This window comes from Ciona intestinalis, chromosome 12, assembly GCF_000224145.3.
Source record: "Ciona intestinalis chromosome 12, KH, whole genome shotgun sequence".
Classification (NCBI taxonomy): Eukaryota; Metazoa; Chordata; class Ascidiacea; order Phlebobranchia; family Cionidae; genus Ciona; species Ciona intestinalis.
Window position 1 is genome coordinate 2134614 of NC_020177.2, and position 12823 is coordinate 2147436.

At 38.1% G+C, this 12823-nt stretch overlaps 2 protein-coding genes across 2 annotated transcripts in view; one reads left to right on the plus strand and one right to left on the minus strand.

Annotated features, from left to right (window-relative positions):
- Positions 1-1093: 1093 nt before the first annotated feature.
- Positions 1094-3521, minus strand: LOC778664 (transcription factor protein). The gene is given in 3 exon segments (NM_001078286.1): positions 1094-2006; positions 2125-2257; positions 2441-3521. Coding segments are annotated over 3 exon segments (1290 nt in total). The 5' UTR covers positions 3445-3521; the 3' UTR covers positions 1094-1853.
- A 5031-nt stretch (positions 3522-8552) lies between these two features.
- Positions 8553-12823, plus strand: part of LOC100179660 (zinc finger CCCH domain-containing protein 3) — a 7670-nt gene continuing 3399 nt past the window's right edge. Inside the window, exons 1-8 of the mRNA XM_009862162.3 lie at positions 8553-8726; positions 8804-8921; positions 9477-9884; positions 10271-10390; positions 11217-11349; positions 11745-11809; positions 12009-12109; positions 12261-12318. Coding sequence (XP_009860464.1) covers positions 8681-8726; positions 8804-8921; positions 9477-9884; positions 10271-10390; positions 11217-11349; positions 11745-11809; positions 12009-12109; positions 12261-12318 — 1049 coding nt within the window. The 5' untranslated portion in view covers positions 8553-8680. The remainder of the gene's footprint in view (positions 8727-8803; positions 8922-9476; positions 9885-10270; positions 10391-11216; positions 11350-11744; positions 11810-12008; positions 12110-12260; positions 12319-12823) is intronic.

Here is a 12823-nt window from a genome sequence, read left to right on the forward strand (position 1 = left end):
AACAATTAACAACGCTCTTTTGGAGTCGTGAGGGTACGGTGATATAATTCTGTGACAATTTTTCGTTTACTCTTAAAGAGGACAATAAAAGAAAATGAAAACACGTCCCATCTTACCCCAACTTACCCTATGTCTACTTTTCATACATTTTAATATTTGTAATGAAACATGAAAGATAAACCACGATTTCAAGTACGGGCCCAATTTAACAACAGCAACCATGGACCGATTCCAATAGAACCCGCAAAGCGTTAGATTCAACTCCTAATGTGCGTCATCGCTGTTTATACAATCTGCTATACTGGGCTAAATAACAAATCTCCACAATGTTACATATAGTGACAAACAAACTGTTTTTTACACCTCTTCAATTTAATTATTAGTTGCATGTTAATTTCTTTGTTTAGCTCCATAAAGTACAACAGTTACACGGAAAAGGTGCGGATGCTTTTAGGTTGCACCCAATGTGCGCGACTTTTTATGGGGGGCGGGGTGAAGGGGTTATGTGGTTTTGTAATAAGAACGGTCGTTGACCTCTTGCTTGGCAATATTTGGGGTAAAGTTTACGTCGTGACTTGCCGCGTGCAAAACAGAGTGTTTGTAACATCTTGTTTGCCGCGCAAGAGATATGACTCACCGCCGGGCGAAAAAAATATGTTTTTCCGGCAAACGACAACGAGTGGCGTGAGTCTTGTGGTTGGGGGGTTTCCCAGCAGGAAGGGTTCCTGGACACGCATGGTTTCACTTGGCAACCTCGCATGCGTGACAACCCCCGCTTTGAAGGTCGAGCCGTCGTGTCAAGTATTGCATGCACAAGTTTAAACTTTACAAGGACTTTCTCCACTTAGCAAACATAGCGACAAACAACAGCCTGGCTGTAACTTATTATGCCCGGCGAGTCAATAGGGATTAGCCACTGTTTTCGATGGTGCGACACAATAAACCATGTTACGTAATACGCCTTTCTTGCGTCGTCGTCCAATAGGAGAGAGCTCGTAAACAAAGCCCATTGTAACGTCATATCAAGCATTGTGTTACGTCTTCCGGATGGAACGAAAATCGAAACAGACGGTGACATCATAGATATAACACATTTACAAACCGATAACAATTTATTTTTTGGCGAAAAGGCCAATAACTGAATCGGTACAAAGCAGACCTGGACGTATTAAAGGCTTCCGTAATAGCGGAAAAAGTTGGGTACAGAAAATATGTTCGGGTTGTTGGTTATAACAGGGGTACGGTATGTCGATATGGCAACGTGAGAAAAATACAGTAAATATAAAACAATTGTATGGGTTTACGGAACTGTGGGTCCTGGGATAGCGGGGAACAGGCGAAGCACCGACGGCACAGTTACATTCTATGTGGAACGTATGTATATATATGTATGAAAATGACATTGCGATACGCGTGACGGTGTGGTATGCATGAAGCAACTGGTTGCGTGCATTTCCTAAAATTGCACGTGGAACAATGGTTTGGAACGATTTAAGACGAAAAAAACAAAAAAAACAAATAAACGATCAAATCTTGAATAAAATTGGCTACGTGGTGCGATAGAGGCGGAACGGGTAAAAAATACGAAACAGCGACGGAAAACGGGGTTTTGCAACGCGTGTGTCATGTCTGCTATTTTGTGTTCGTTAGAAAAAGCAGAATTTGTAGTTTTGTTCGTTCTTTGGTAAGTTTATAGTATCAGCTTAAGTTGGACGCTTCAAACGTTATAGGAATGATTTTGTTGGACTTCCGTAGACTGGGTTTGATGCCGGATCCGTTGGCCTTCCACGAAGAAATTCAAGTTCACAGTGTTTCCAGTTCAATCAGAACTAGACCCTGGCGCACAGTGAACGTTAATGGAAGGAATCAACCCGAAAACACTCGTCGTTCTGCGTAGATGCGCCCGGCTGCTGCTGCAGGAAGAACTTTCGAAGTCGTTCAAACTTCGTCTTATAGTCGTCTCTTTCCTTCGACATAGCGGCCAAGTGGTCTCTTACTTGGTTTAACTGAAACGAACAGAAAAATATAAACAACAGAATATTTAAGCCGGGGGGGTAATGTCGTCACGAAAGGGTTGTGTGACGTCATAATACGCTCTGTTGCTTAGACTTCTTAGAGTGTTACCTGTATTTGCAAGGCATCTTTCTCTTTCTCGAGGATATGTCGTTGCATCACTCGTTTCGTGCGGCAACTTTGAGCGTAACCTCGATTTTTTAACGTCCGCCTTCTTTGCTTCAGGGCCATGACGTCCTCTTTGCTGTTGGAGAAAAACAAGGATATCAATCTTGGTTACTGATGGAAAAATTATAGGTGAGCGACTGTGGATCAGATCGCGTCATTTTCCGCGAAATGGAGAAAACACTTTAATTGCAGGCCATGTCGCAATTGACTTGTTGTTGTGGCGATTATCGACCTACTTATAACATAGGGACTCGCTTACCTTAATCCACGAAGACACCTGTTCAGGTCCCGCACTGTCATTGCTGTAAGCTGCTCGTCTGGAAGGTTCTCCTGCGCCTCGCCGGGCAGTGATGACGTCACACGTTTGTTTTGTTGTTTAGAAGCGGTACGCGGTTTTGGTGTTTGGCTGCGGGATTGGAGGCCCTTGGCTACGTAGCTGTCCAGGGTGTTGTCTTCCCCCGCGCAAACTGCGTTACTCGTCGGCTGGTAACCGCCGTTTTGAGCGCTGATGTAATCCGGAAAAGTGTCTGTTTGTGTAGCGAAAAAAGGCGGATAAGCGGCCAGGTCGGAATTGGTGCTGCAAACTTGCACAGGTAGAGATGAGCATCCGTTCGGGAGTTGACTCGGGCTACAATAAGTAGGTTGAGGGAACGAAATCGGCTGCAGAAAACTCTCCATTGAAGGTGGTATGTAGCTGGCTTGGTTATTTACTTGCTGGACCACAGAGGCTTCTGGCATCTTGTTAATGTTGGCCAATAATGTTTCCAATACCTCTTCCTCTTCGGAGGAAATGTCTCCGTTAAAAGATGAGGATGACATGGTAGGTTGTTGCTGTTGTTGTTGCGCTGCGAACCACTGCAGTTCCTCTGGGGTCGGTTTAAGGTCCGGGGGGCTTGGGGCAACGTTTTGGGGCGATGCTGGTAAAGAGTAACAGGAAGACCCGCTAATGGGCGACGGGTTCATTTGATCTTGTTCGTTGCAGTAGCCCGCGACCATGGACGCCGTGTAACACGTATTGTCACTATATTGTCTGTTCTCTTGAAATTCTTGATTGTTTTGCATTGCGCCTGTATCGGAGCCGATGCTCATGGTTCCTATGTCGGCCATTTGGAAACTCTTAAAGTTAAAGTCATCCGTCGTATTTGTAGTGTTCAAATGGAATGCATCGGATGACTCGGACCGGTTTAGACCGGTTCCAACCTGAACTGGGTTAGCCATATCAGACGCTGAGCTTGTCAGGCCGTAGAAGTCGCTTACAACCATCCGAATGATGGGCTTTCACGGTTGGTAATGATTAAAATAAACACGAAATGATATCGAGCACAGTTTGGTCTTAATTGCTGCAACAGAAAAATATTTCATTTTAGATGCTATAGTTTAAATCTGTAATAAGCCTTTATGTTCTTGTGCTATAAATCACCGCTAAACTTTGTACAGGCGCAGCAAGCTCTGCAACAATTACGTGACCTAATTTACTGTCTACTTAAACCTGATGCTATCGTTTAACAAACGTAGTATTTCATAAAATGAACACAAATACTTCAATCCTTAATCGTTTTAAATACAATGTGTTGTTTTATTGCTCTTGCGCAACTGTCGATTGCCACAAGCGCTACACCCAAAATTGCGCAATATCTGAACACGATTGCCGATCCAAAGTTCTCGCGCAGAAAAGCATACGGTCTGTACTAGATAATATCTAACCTTAACATAAAGAGACACTGGTCCTAAATTACCATTTGAAATATAATTTACTGTCAAGGCCATACTACTGCAACAGCATGCGTAAGACAACTGAGCTACAGCTCGGCTAAGCAAACAGCTGACTGCCTATCTCCGTTGAGGCTCGCACATTTATTCAGTTCTATATCAGCTGAAGCCGGCACAGCAACCAATCAGCTCTCGCGAAGCCACAAGTAACGGAGAGAAAGGCGACTCACCACAAAGCCACTCTCGATATCAGCTGACTGTTACCGAACAACCGCCTTTCTCCCCTTGTTTTCGCAGAGCCGCTTGTTGACTGGGTCCTCCCTTTTTCTCTCGCAAGCAGCAAAACAAGGCCTGCTCCCTCTCCCGTGTATCGATATCTCACGCGGCCTTTGTTCCCCATGGCTGAGCCAGAATCCAAAGTTTGCCCAAGCTTGTTCTGCATGAGCCATTACCACGCTGCAGTTAGCGCTCTCGTCGTTGATAGCGGTAAGCTTGTACAAACAGACCGACGAACAGGGCCGTAAATTCGCGACTTGAATGGCCCATGATCACCCATTGTACCGAAAGCACGTTTCTATGTTAATTATCAACCGATATATTTTCCCATTCGCCTCGAATCGAACCACCATTGAAATTACAATAACATTTCTTTGTTTTAATAAAATCATTTGTCATATCGTAAAAGTCTTTTAATGTGTTGCTAAGGGCAACAAAATAAGGCACAAATCAGTGCATTTATAGCATTTTATTGTTAAAATTTAAATTTCACGTCAAACTAGATCGTATATGGAAGCAAAGGTTTACGTTTCGGTTTAATTTTGTACGAGATTAAAGATCGGCCATAAAATTCTCATTTTACTCGATCGTGTCCCTCATTTCGTCGATTTGTTGACAGTATTTGAGATTACGACCAAATAAACTACAACGTTTAATTTAGGCGTACTACCTGGAAGGACTGCCCGAGGCCATACTCGATTTCAACTCGTTTAGAAACACTTGTTCGTGATAGAGGGTGGAGTTTGTTATTGGGACACTTTGTGTTTACTATGATGGCCTTACCCTGAATCTGTAAGAATTAATATTTCAAAACCTGCTGATCAAACCGAGTGCAGCCATGCGTACGATCGTGACGTCACAGTGGCGTAAACAACAACAAGCGCGGCGAATGACCATTGGGCAGTGAAAAACAGCTCAGTCTGTTTATCGTATATGTTCCGTATAAGGCGATCCTGACCAGCAGAACAATTCTCCTTACCGTTTGTGAGCAATTTATATTTGTAAACATTCTATTTCTGGGAGTTTAACACTCGCGGTTCCTTCGAATCATAATATTTTCAATCTCCGAGCACGGAGGGTAATAAAGTGTTAATTAATGTCCGAGTTGTTGTGGTAGCTTGAATAATTAATACATTGCGTCATTCTTATCGTCACTGGAAAGATATTTATCAAAACACTTCAATGAAAACTTACAAGACATGGCACCACAATATTAGAGACCATGCAGAAAAATTACTAGTTACATTACATTACATTACATTAGTTGGTTTATATGCTGTCTGCAAAATGTTTCTTGTTTTAAATTACAAGTTGTAGGCCTACTGCCCATCAGGTAATTACATCATGTTTACCCATTATAAAGTACTTTTTTTATGAATCTTAGAACTAAGTTTACTAATACTGGTGTTTCATGTACAAATCTAGTAAGCTTTCGGTAAGACGGGGCACCTTTTGCTCATAATATCTAAATTTCCTGATCGTTTTTTAAACAGTTAACAACGGTCTATGGGAGTCATGAGAATACGGTTTTGTCCTTTGTTTACCGTTAAATGAAAAGAGACAGTTGACGAATAAGGTGTCCCATCTTCCCCACCCTACTATATTACTTGCGGCGTATCAACCAATTTAAGGATAAACAGTCGCTTGAAAAGCATAAGGTTGACCTGCAGTCTGTATTTGATTGTCATTTTACTCATATTGATATTTTATATGACCCGTCCAAGATATATTACAATTCAAACAGGCTTTCGTCGTAAATCTACTGGTCTACCAGTACACCAGCTAACAAAGTAAAAGTGTATATTGTTACAAGGCCTCCTGTGGAATAGCATAAGTCGCATTTGGGAGAAAATAATCAAAATGTTTTAAAAAATAAATTTGTAAAGGAAAAGGGAAAAATCTTACTTACTTTATCGAAGTTACAAATATTGTATTTATCTTTCTTTCTAGTAACTGAATACTTTATCAACGATTTTCAAAAGCCGACTCCTATATTAAATCGACTTTCCATGCAGTTTTGTATACCGATTTCAACATTAAAGTTTTCGTATATATAGATATAGTAGGAAGTGGGGTAAAACGTGACATATTTTTCTACTCTTCTCATCCCATTTGGTAGCATAAAGCAAAAAATATTTACAGAATTATATAACCGCAACCCCGCAACTCTAAAAAGGGTTGTTAATTGTTCAAAACAATAACAGGAGATATGGGTTTAGGTCTTAGCGGTATTCCATCTTACTCCACAGTATACCATACTTTCGTTTGATTTCTGGCATTTTTAAAAATGTGTTACAAAATAAACAACACGTAGGAAGGAATTGATAAGTCAAGGCAAAAACGACTGTTGGTAAAAAGGGGGGACAGCCGAATGGAGAATGAAAGTGTGTAAGGTCGGTACAAATACAGGCGCCTGTTTGGGAGTCTATACGGTTTAAATTGGGTTTCATGTATTTTATTTGTAACCTGCTGCCTATCTTGCTGCTTCTTATTTTTAAATATATATATATTTTTTTTAACTTTAAGACGACTGAAACAAGGAACTAAAATAGAGGCTTTTTAAAACAATCACGTCAGGTCCGGGATATTGTTTACTTTCTGAAACACGTGTTTTCTATTGTATAGGTTCGATATCTATTTAAGAATAAGGAAATACAAAGCAGCTATTGAATCTATAAACAATTGAAACGAAAGTGACGGTGAAAACGTTTATTTGAACGAAATTAGTTTGTTAAACTTTCGTTCTAAAACTCAGTTTCTACCTGTTAAAATAGCGCAGTTTTCAATGAGTGCTGTATTTAAAATCAAAATATATCGCGCATTCGCGCGCTTCAATTTTCGATTGGTATACTTTAATCAAAGCACACAGTAGGATGAAGGAAAACAGGACACATTTATCACACAATTAATATACAAATATCCTGATCGTATTTTTAAGAATTAACAATGGACTATATAGGAGTCGTGAGGATACGGTATTATAATTCTATGAATGTTTTTTATTTCCTGTACCAAATGGGGAGAGAAAACAAAATTAACAGGTGTCCCATCTTACCCCACCCTACTATACTCTAGTTATATACACATTGATTAAATACATTATTACCAGTCAAAAATGTTAACTGATTATTATCATAAACCGTGTTTTCTCACCTTGATCTGAGAGGTAATGTTATTAATGTGTTCGCGGTTTACTTTTGCCGATAATACTTGTTCGTAAATTTATCCTATGTTATCCAGCTTAGAGATCTTTGTGACTTAAATTGTAAGTTTGTGAATAGTGGTTGGTTTAACGTTTATTTTTAGTGTATGTAACGAATAAACGATCACTGCGATTTTCTCATTAGAGCAACGGATGTTTAAAGTCGTTTTCCTGCGCCGTGGAACAGTGGTCAGGTGACCTCTGTCCCAGCAGAGGTTACGTGATCGATGTTTGTTTCGGTTATTACCATTGTTGTGGGCATATATGTTTAAGACACTTAACGGTCGTTACTTTAACCCAGCGAGTGGTCCCAATTGTCTAAACTGTCAGTGATATATATAAAAAAGTGGTTTTCACAAAGTTACACATGAAATTTCCTAAGCGGACGCGCACTATTTTATAAGGGCTGTCGTTGCCCAGCTACGCTATATAGGATAAATAAGTAACATTTATTCACCCAGCCATATATACATATAAAATGAAAAAAATCCTATAAAAGTATCACCCACAAAGTAACAAGCATGGTAACTCGTAAGCTGGCACGAAGTGTTAAACCCGTGTGATAACGACTGTCGTTTTCCGGCCACGCGAGGATTAAATAAGTTACATTCATTCCATTACATTTTCGCAAAAGATGAAAAAGAGAGTGAGTCTTTGTAGGACAAAATTTACGAATGTAAAAACGTGGGTATATTTACACTTACCATTTTATAAGCGGTTTAACGCAAGGTAATACGTTTGTTATTTTGTTTATGATTTGGAATTAAGACATCTCATTTTATTATTATGATGTGTTGCTAGCGCTACCTTACGGTACGCGTAAGCCGACAGGCGAAAGGGCAGTTAAGCTGTAAACTGTAGTTAGTGTTGTGGTGGTTCGTCAAAATTAAAGAAAAGTGAGTATTTCCTAGTCAAATTACGCCCAAGGACGAGCCTCGAACCCATTCCTTCTCGGCGCTAAACCATGCAATTTTTGTCAATTCTTTTTTTTTTCAGATGCTGTTAACGTCCTAAATATAAACAACGGACCTTATGTTTTATTTTTTTACAAGGGAAGGATGGGGTAAGGCCATGTTTATAAAAACAGTGTTTTTATGACTATGTTGGGGACAAATGTTTGTACAGCTTTTTAATTTCTATGGAATTGACGTCATAGTTGAGATTTCTTTCGTCACTTCCTGTATAAAAACGAAAATATTTTTTACTTTTTTACAAATCTCAACAGTTTTTATTCTATTTTGCCCGCATAATATGCTAGTATTAATTAGGAAACACAACTTTAATTAGAATTTACGTAACACAGGTATTGAAATGAACAAAGACGAAGAGTTGAGGCGAGAGATTGCTTATCTCAGCAGTGAGTATACGAACAGTTTAACGAAGGGTTATAAATAAAAATAATAAACCTTTTATATCAAATTTGCTTTTCTCTAGACCTTATTGCATCACACAAGCATGGCACACAAACCTATAAAGACACTTCATTTAATTCAAGAAAGTATTTTCCCCAACATTCTACTTTCAACAGAATGCATAGAAAACCAGCTGCCAGGTAAAATTATCAGATTTTGATTGGACATAGCTGTCTGTCTTACTATCCCCAGTGGTCTTCCAAACTTAGTGATGCTTTTTGGGTGATAGTGAAGAATCTCCCACCCCCACCTTATTTGCTAACCCCTATAACCACTAACCCCCTAACCATCAACATCTAACCCCCTAATTTAGGGGTTAGTGGTTAGCAAGTAAGATGGGGGGGGGGGAGATCCTTTATTAGCACCGCTTTTTGTCAATTGTTTTGGTAGTAACTAGAACAAAATGTACTATTACCTGACCTGATTTAATAATTTTTTCTGTAGCATATTGATTAAGGCTATGTTTTATTGTTCAATATATGGTGCAGCCCAAAAAATATAAGGGTCAGGTTTTAAGTATTATTTTTTTAAAATGAATTCCCTTTTTTTGCCAAAAACTTTATCATTTTACACCTTGAATAAACATGAAGTACCCTATTATGGAAAATGGATAAACTGTTTTAAAACGGAGAACATTTTGTCACTCCAGAATGCTGTGTTGTTATCAATTGAAAAGCAAATGTGTTATTTTTCAGCTTTGCACCATACAAGCATTGGAAACAAACCAACAAGTCTAATGTATCTTCTTCTTGTGATTTGAATGCAAACAGATACACATGGACACAGAAACCTATTCAGAGTGGACTAAAATCACACAGTCATTTAAAACACCTGTCAAAGACAATCAAAAAGCATCCTGGACAAAAGAACACCCCTACTGTGAGCACACTACCCATTAAAAAAATGAAACAGGAAACAAATCCAAAAACTTTACTAAAAAAGTCAAAATCTAGTCCAAGCAGTCAGACGAAATACAAATGGGAAAGCAGAAAAAGTAATGTTTCACCAAAATCAAGATTAAAGACCATTCGAAGTGTAACTCCACACAAAGTGAACAACATCAAATCACCAAACTCACTGCACAAGCCATCTATGATCAAAATGTATGTAGTTTAAATTTAATTTATCTGACACCTTGGCACAAAGTTTAGCGCGCCTGCCTCTGGCCTAGTGGTGACAGGTTCAAGGCTGGTCGTTGTGGGCGTATGAGTTCTTGAGCAAGACACTTAGTCGACTTAGAGACAGTTGCTTCAAGCTAGTGATCATTAATGGGTTGTCCAAATTGTCAGCCAAACATTAAAATAAAAAATTTCCAAAGAATAAGACCTACCAAGTTACATATGTGGTAACTCGTAAGCTGGAACAATGTGTATGAAACAGAACATTCATGTTATAATGAGTTTCTTTCCCTGCCGGACAAGGATAAATTAATGCAAATAAGTTACATTCATAGCAATTTATGCCAAAATATGAAATTTTACTTTTTCAGTTCAACAGGACATGCGAAAAATTTCACTGTGTCTGGTTTAAAACAAAGCAAGGTAACGGTTGGTCATCGATTGGTGAGCAAATACAAGATGAGAAGAATGCCTGTCACTGCTAAATTAAGGTACAGAGACACCTACTATGTCTGTTTATAGGTTTGGCTATATAGTCAGTGTATGTCAGGATTGTAAAAATACCCCCTTTTCAGTGATAATGTCCACGATGTTTCGATCTCGTGGTTCGTTGGGCAGTGGGCATTCCTTCCGATTGTTACGTAATGAAACGTCATAGTTAATAGTTATGTTGCAATAAGACGTGTGATGTAACAATCGCAAAATGTCAAATTGCAGCACGGCAATGTTGTTACTCGAGCGACTTCTTAGCTGATTATTACGAAAACGCAACGAACATAAAACATTAGATCGCAGCTTTAACAACGGTTTCTATCGCACAGGCGCCCGCACTAGACTGTGGTGTCGTGGTGATAGTCAGTATGACGTTTTATAACAAGATTTGGTAGCTTGGGTGACAGACGCACGTAAAACATATTACGTCCAGATTTTCAATAAAATTTAACGATCACCGTCCGGATTTACAACTTTTACAATCCTGGTGTATGTTATATCTATATCATTCCTATTCCATCTACTGTACTCTGTACACCCCCTAAATCCCACATTGTTTACTCTACCAGTATACACTAGCTATTTATTATTTGAATCTTATAACCACACTTCTAAATGTAAATTAACATATAGAAAGGCATTAGGAAGCAGCATAAAGTCTAAAAAAAGTCATGTTCTGATTTAAAAAAGGGCGATCTAACAAAAGTGCCTTAACCCTTCTAGTAATATACAATAGTACATCTCTGTTTTATTTTACACTTTTGTATTACTATTTTGACTCTTATCATCTTATAACTTGATTAATTTAAACATAATAATTGAAAGGTCACCAAAGATGAACATTAGCAGAAACCCCTACCAAGTGTTGAAGGCAGATCCACACAAACACAAACGCATAACAAGTGTAAGAAACTGTGTTTTGCGGAAACAATATAAGAAAATTAACAACACTCAAAATGTAAGGATCATTTTTACTTGGTTATAAATTATCTGCTATCAATGGTAGACATATCCAAAAAACATGGAAAGGGTCATATTAATTTAGAGATAATCTGAATCATTTTGTATCTGTTTGTCACATTTTAATTTGTTTGTTCTAAAAAGTCTATATTTTGGGAAAATTATTTTTTTTATTGAAATTGCTTTTTAATCAATTTTGTCTAAAATATAACGTTTTTTTTACCAACTGTCACATTTTATTACAAACTGTTGATATCAGTAATAATACAAACTAATTAAGCTGAAAACATTGTAATTTTAGTAATGTTAACTAACTTTATATTATGAATGCATAACAACAAATAAAAAAAAAATATTAAAACTTAAGTGGTAATCATCTTATTCCTTTTCCAGGTTCCTAAACATGCGGAATTATACAAATTCTCATTCCTTCATCTTCCAAAAAGACACAACACTATGTAAGTTAATGTAGCGTTCACTATTCAATATTCTTTCATTGAATATGTTAAACATTTTGTTTTATTTTTTATATTTAAATGGGTAAGGTCCTTAATGGCCTGGGATTTAGGCCAGATTTGCCCCATTACCCCAACACTCTTATACGTCCGAAAATGAGGGGTTCTTGGAGAAACATATCTGAAATAACATTTTTTTCAGTTTTTCAAGTCGATATAAATTGTTAAAGCCCAAGCTGCTACAAACACAAACAAGAAGTTTAAAATCAGGAAACATTGTTCTAAGGAGAAAGCAGATACAAGGTGTGTTTCAATTGTATACTTCTATAAAATCAGTTTCTTATATAGGACCTATACCACCCATAGTATAGCTTGACTTGTTTAAATCAGCCGCGCATATTTTTCCCTGCAGTAAGGAATAACTCTAACAGTATTGCTTTGTTTTCTGTTTTAGCTGTTCCCATATCCAAACCTGTTGCCCATTTTCATTCTGTCAAACAGAAGCTAGCAAGGTAAGATAGTACAATATTACCCTTTTTGCATGGTCACTTTTATAAGTAAGTACTCGCATATTTACTCGCAAAAGCAAAGTTAACACGCATAACGTCATAAGCGTGTCATCTGCTGTAGAAGGTTGGTTGTTACTCGCATTATGCGAGTAATGAAAAGTTTGGTGGAATTACAGTTTCACTTTTAGGAGCTTAATCTTTTTCGGGTAATATTTTTACAGTTTTAAGTTTTTATTTTATAAACTAGGTTTAACAATATTGCGCTTAAGTAAGCTAACTCCATGTTGATACGCGCATAAACATATGACCATGCAAAATAACGTGGTTAGCGAGTTATCATATGACGAGTTAATGCTGATCGTTATTCGCATTAACTTTTTACCATGCAAAAAGGGTAATGGTATATGTGACTTGTATTAAGTACATGGAGCTTTGATCATTTATTTTTTCCACCCAACCTTGTATAGGAGCATTCATACTCGCGCGCTGACAAGGGTCGGAATAAAGT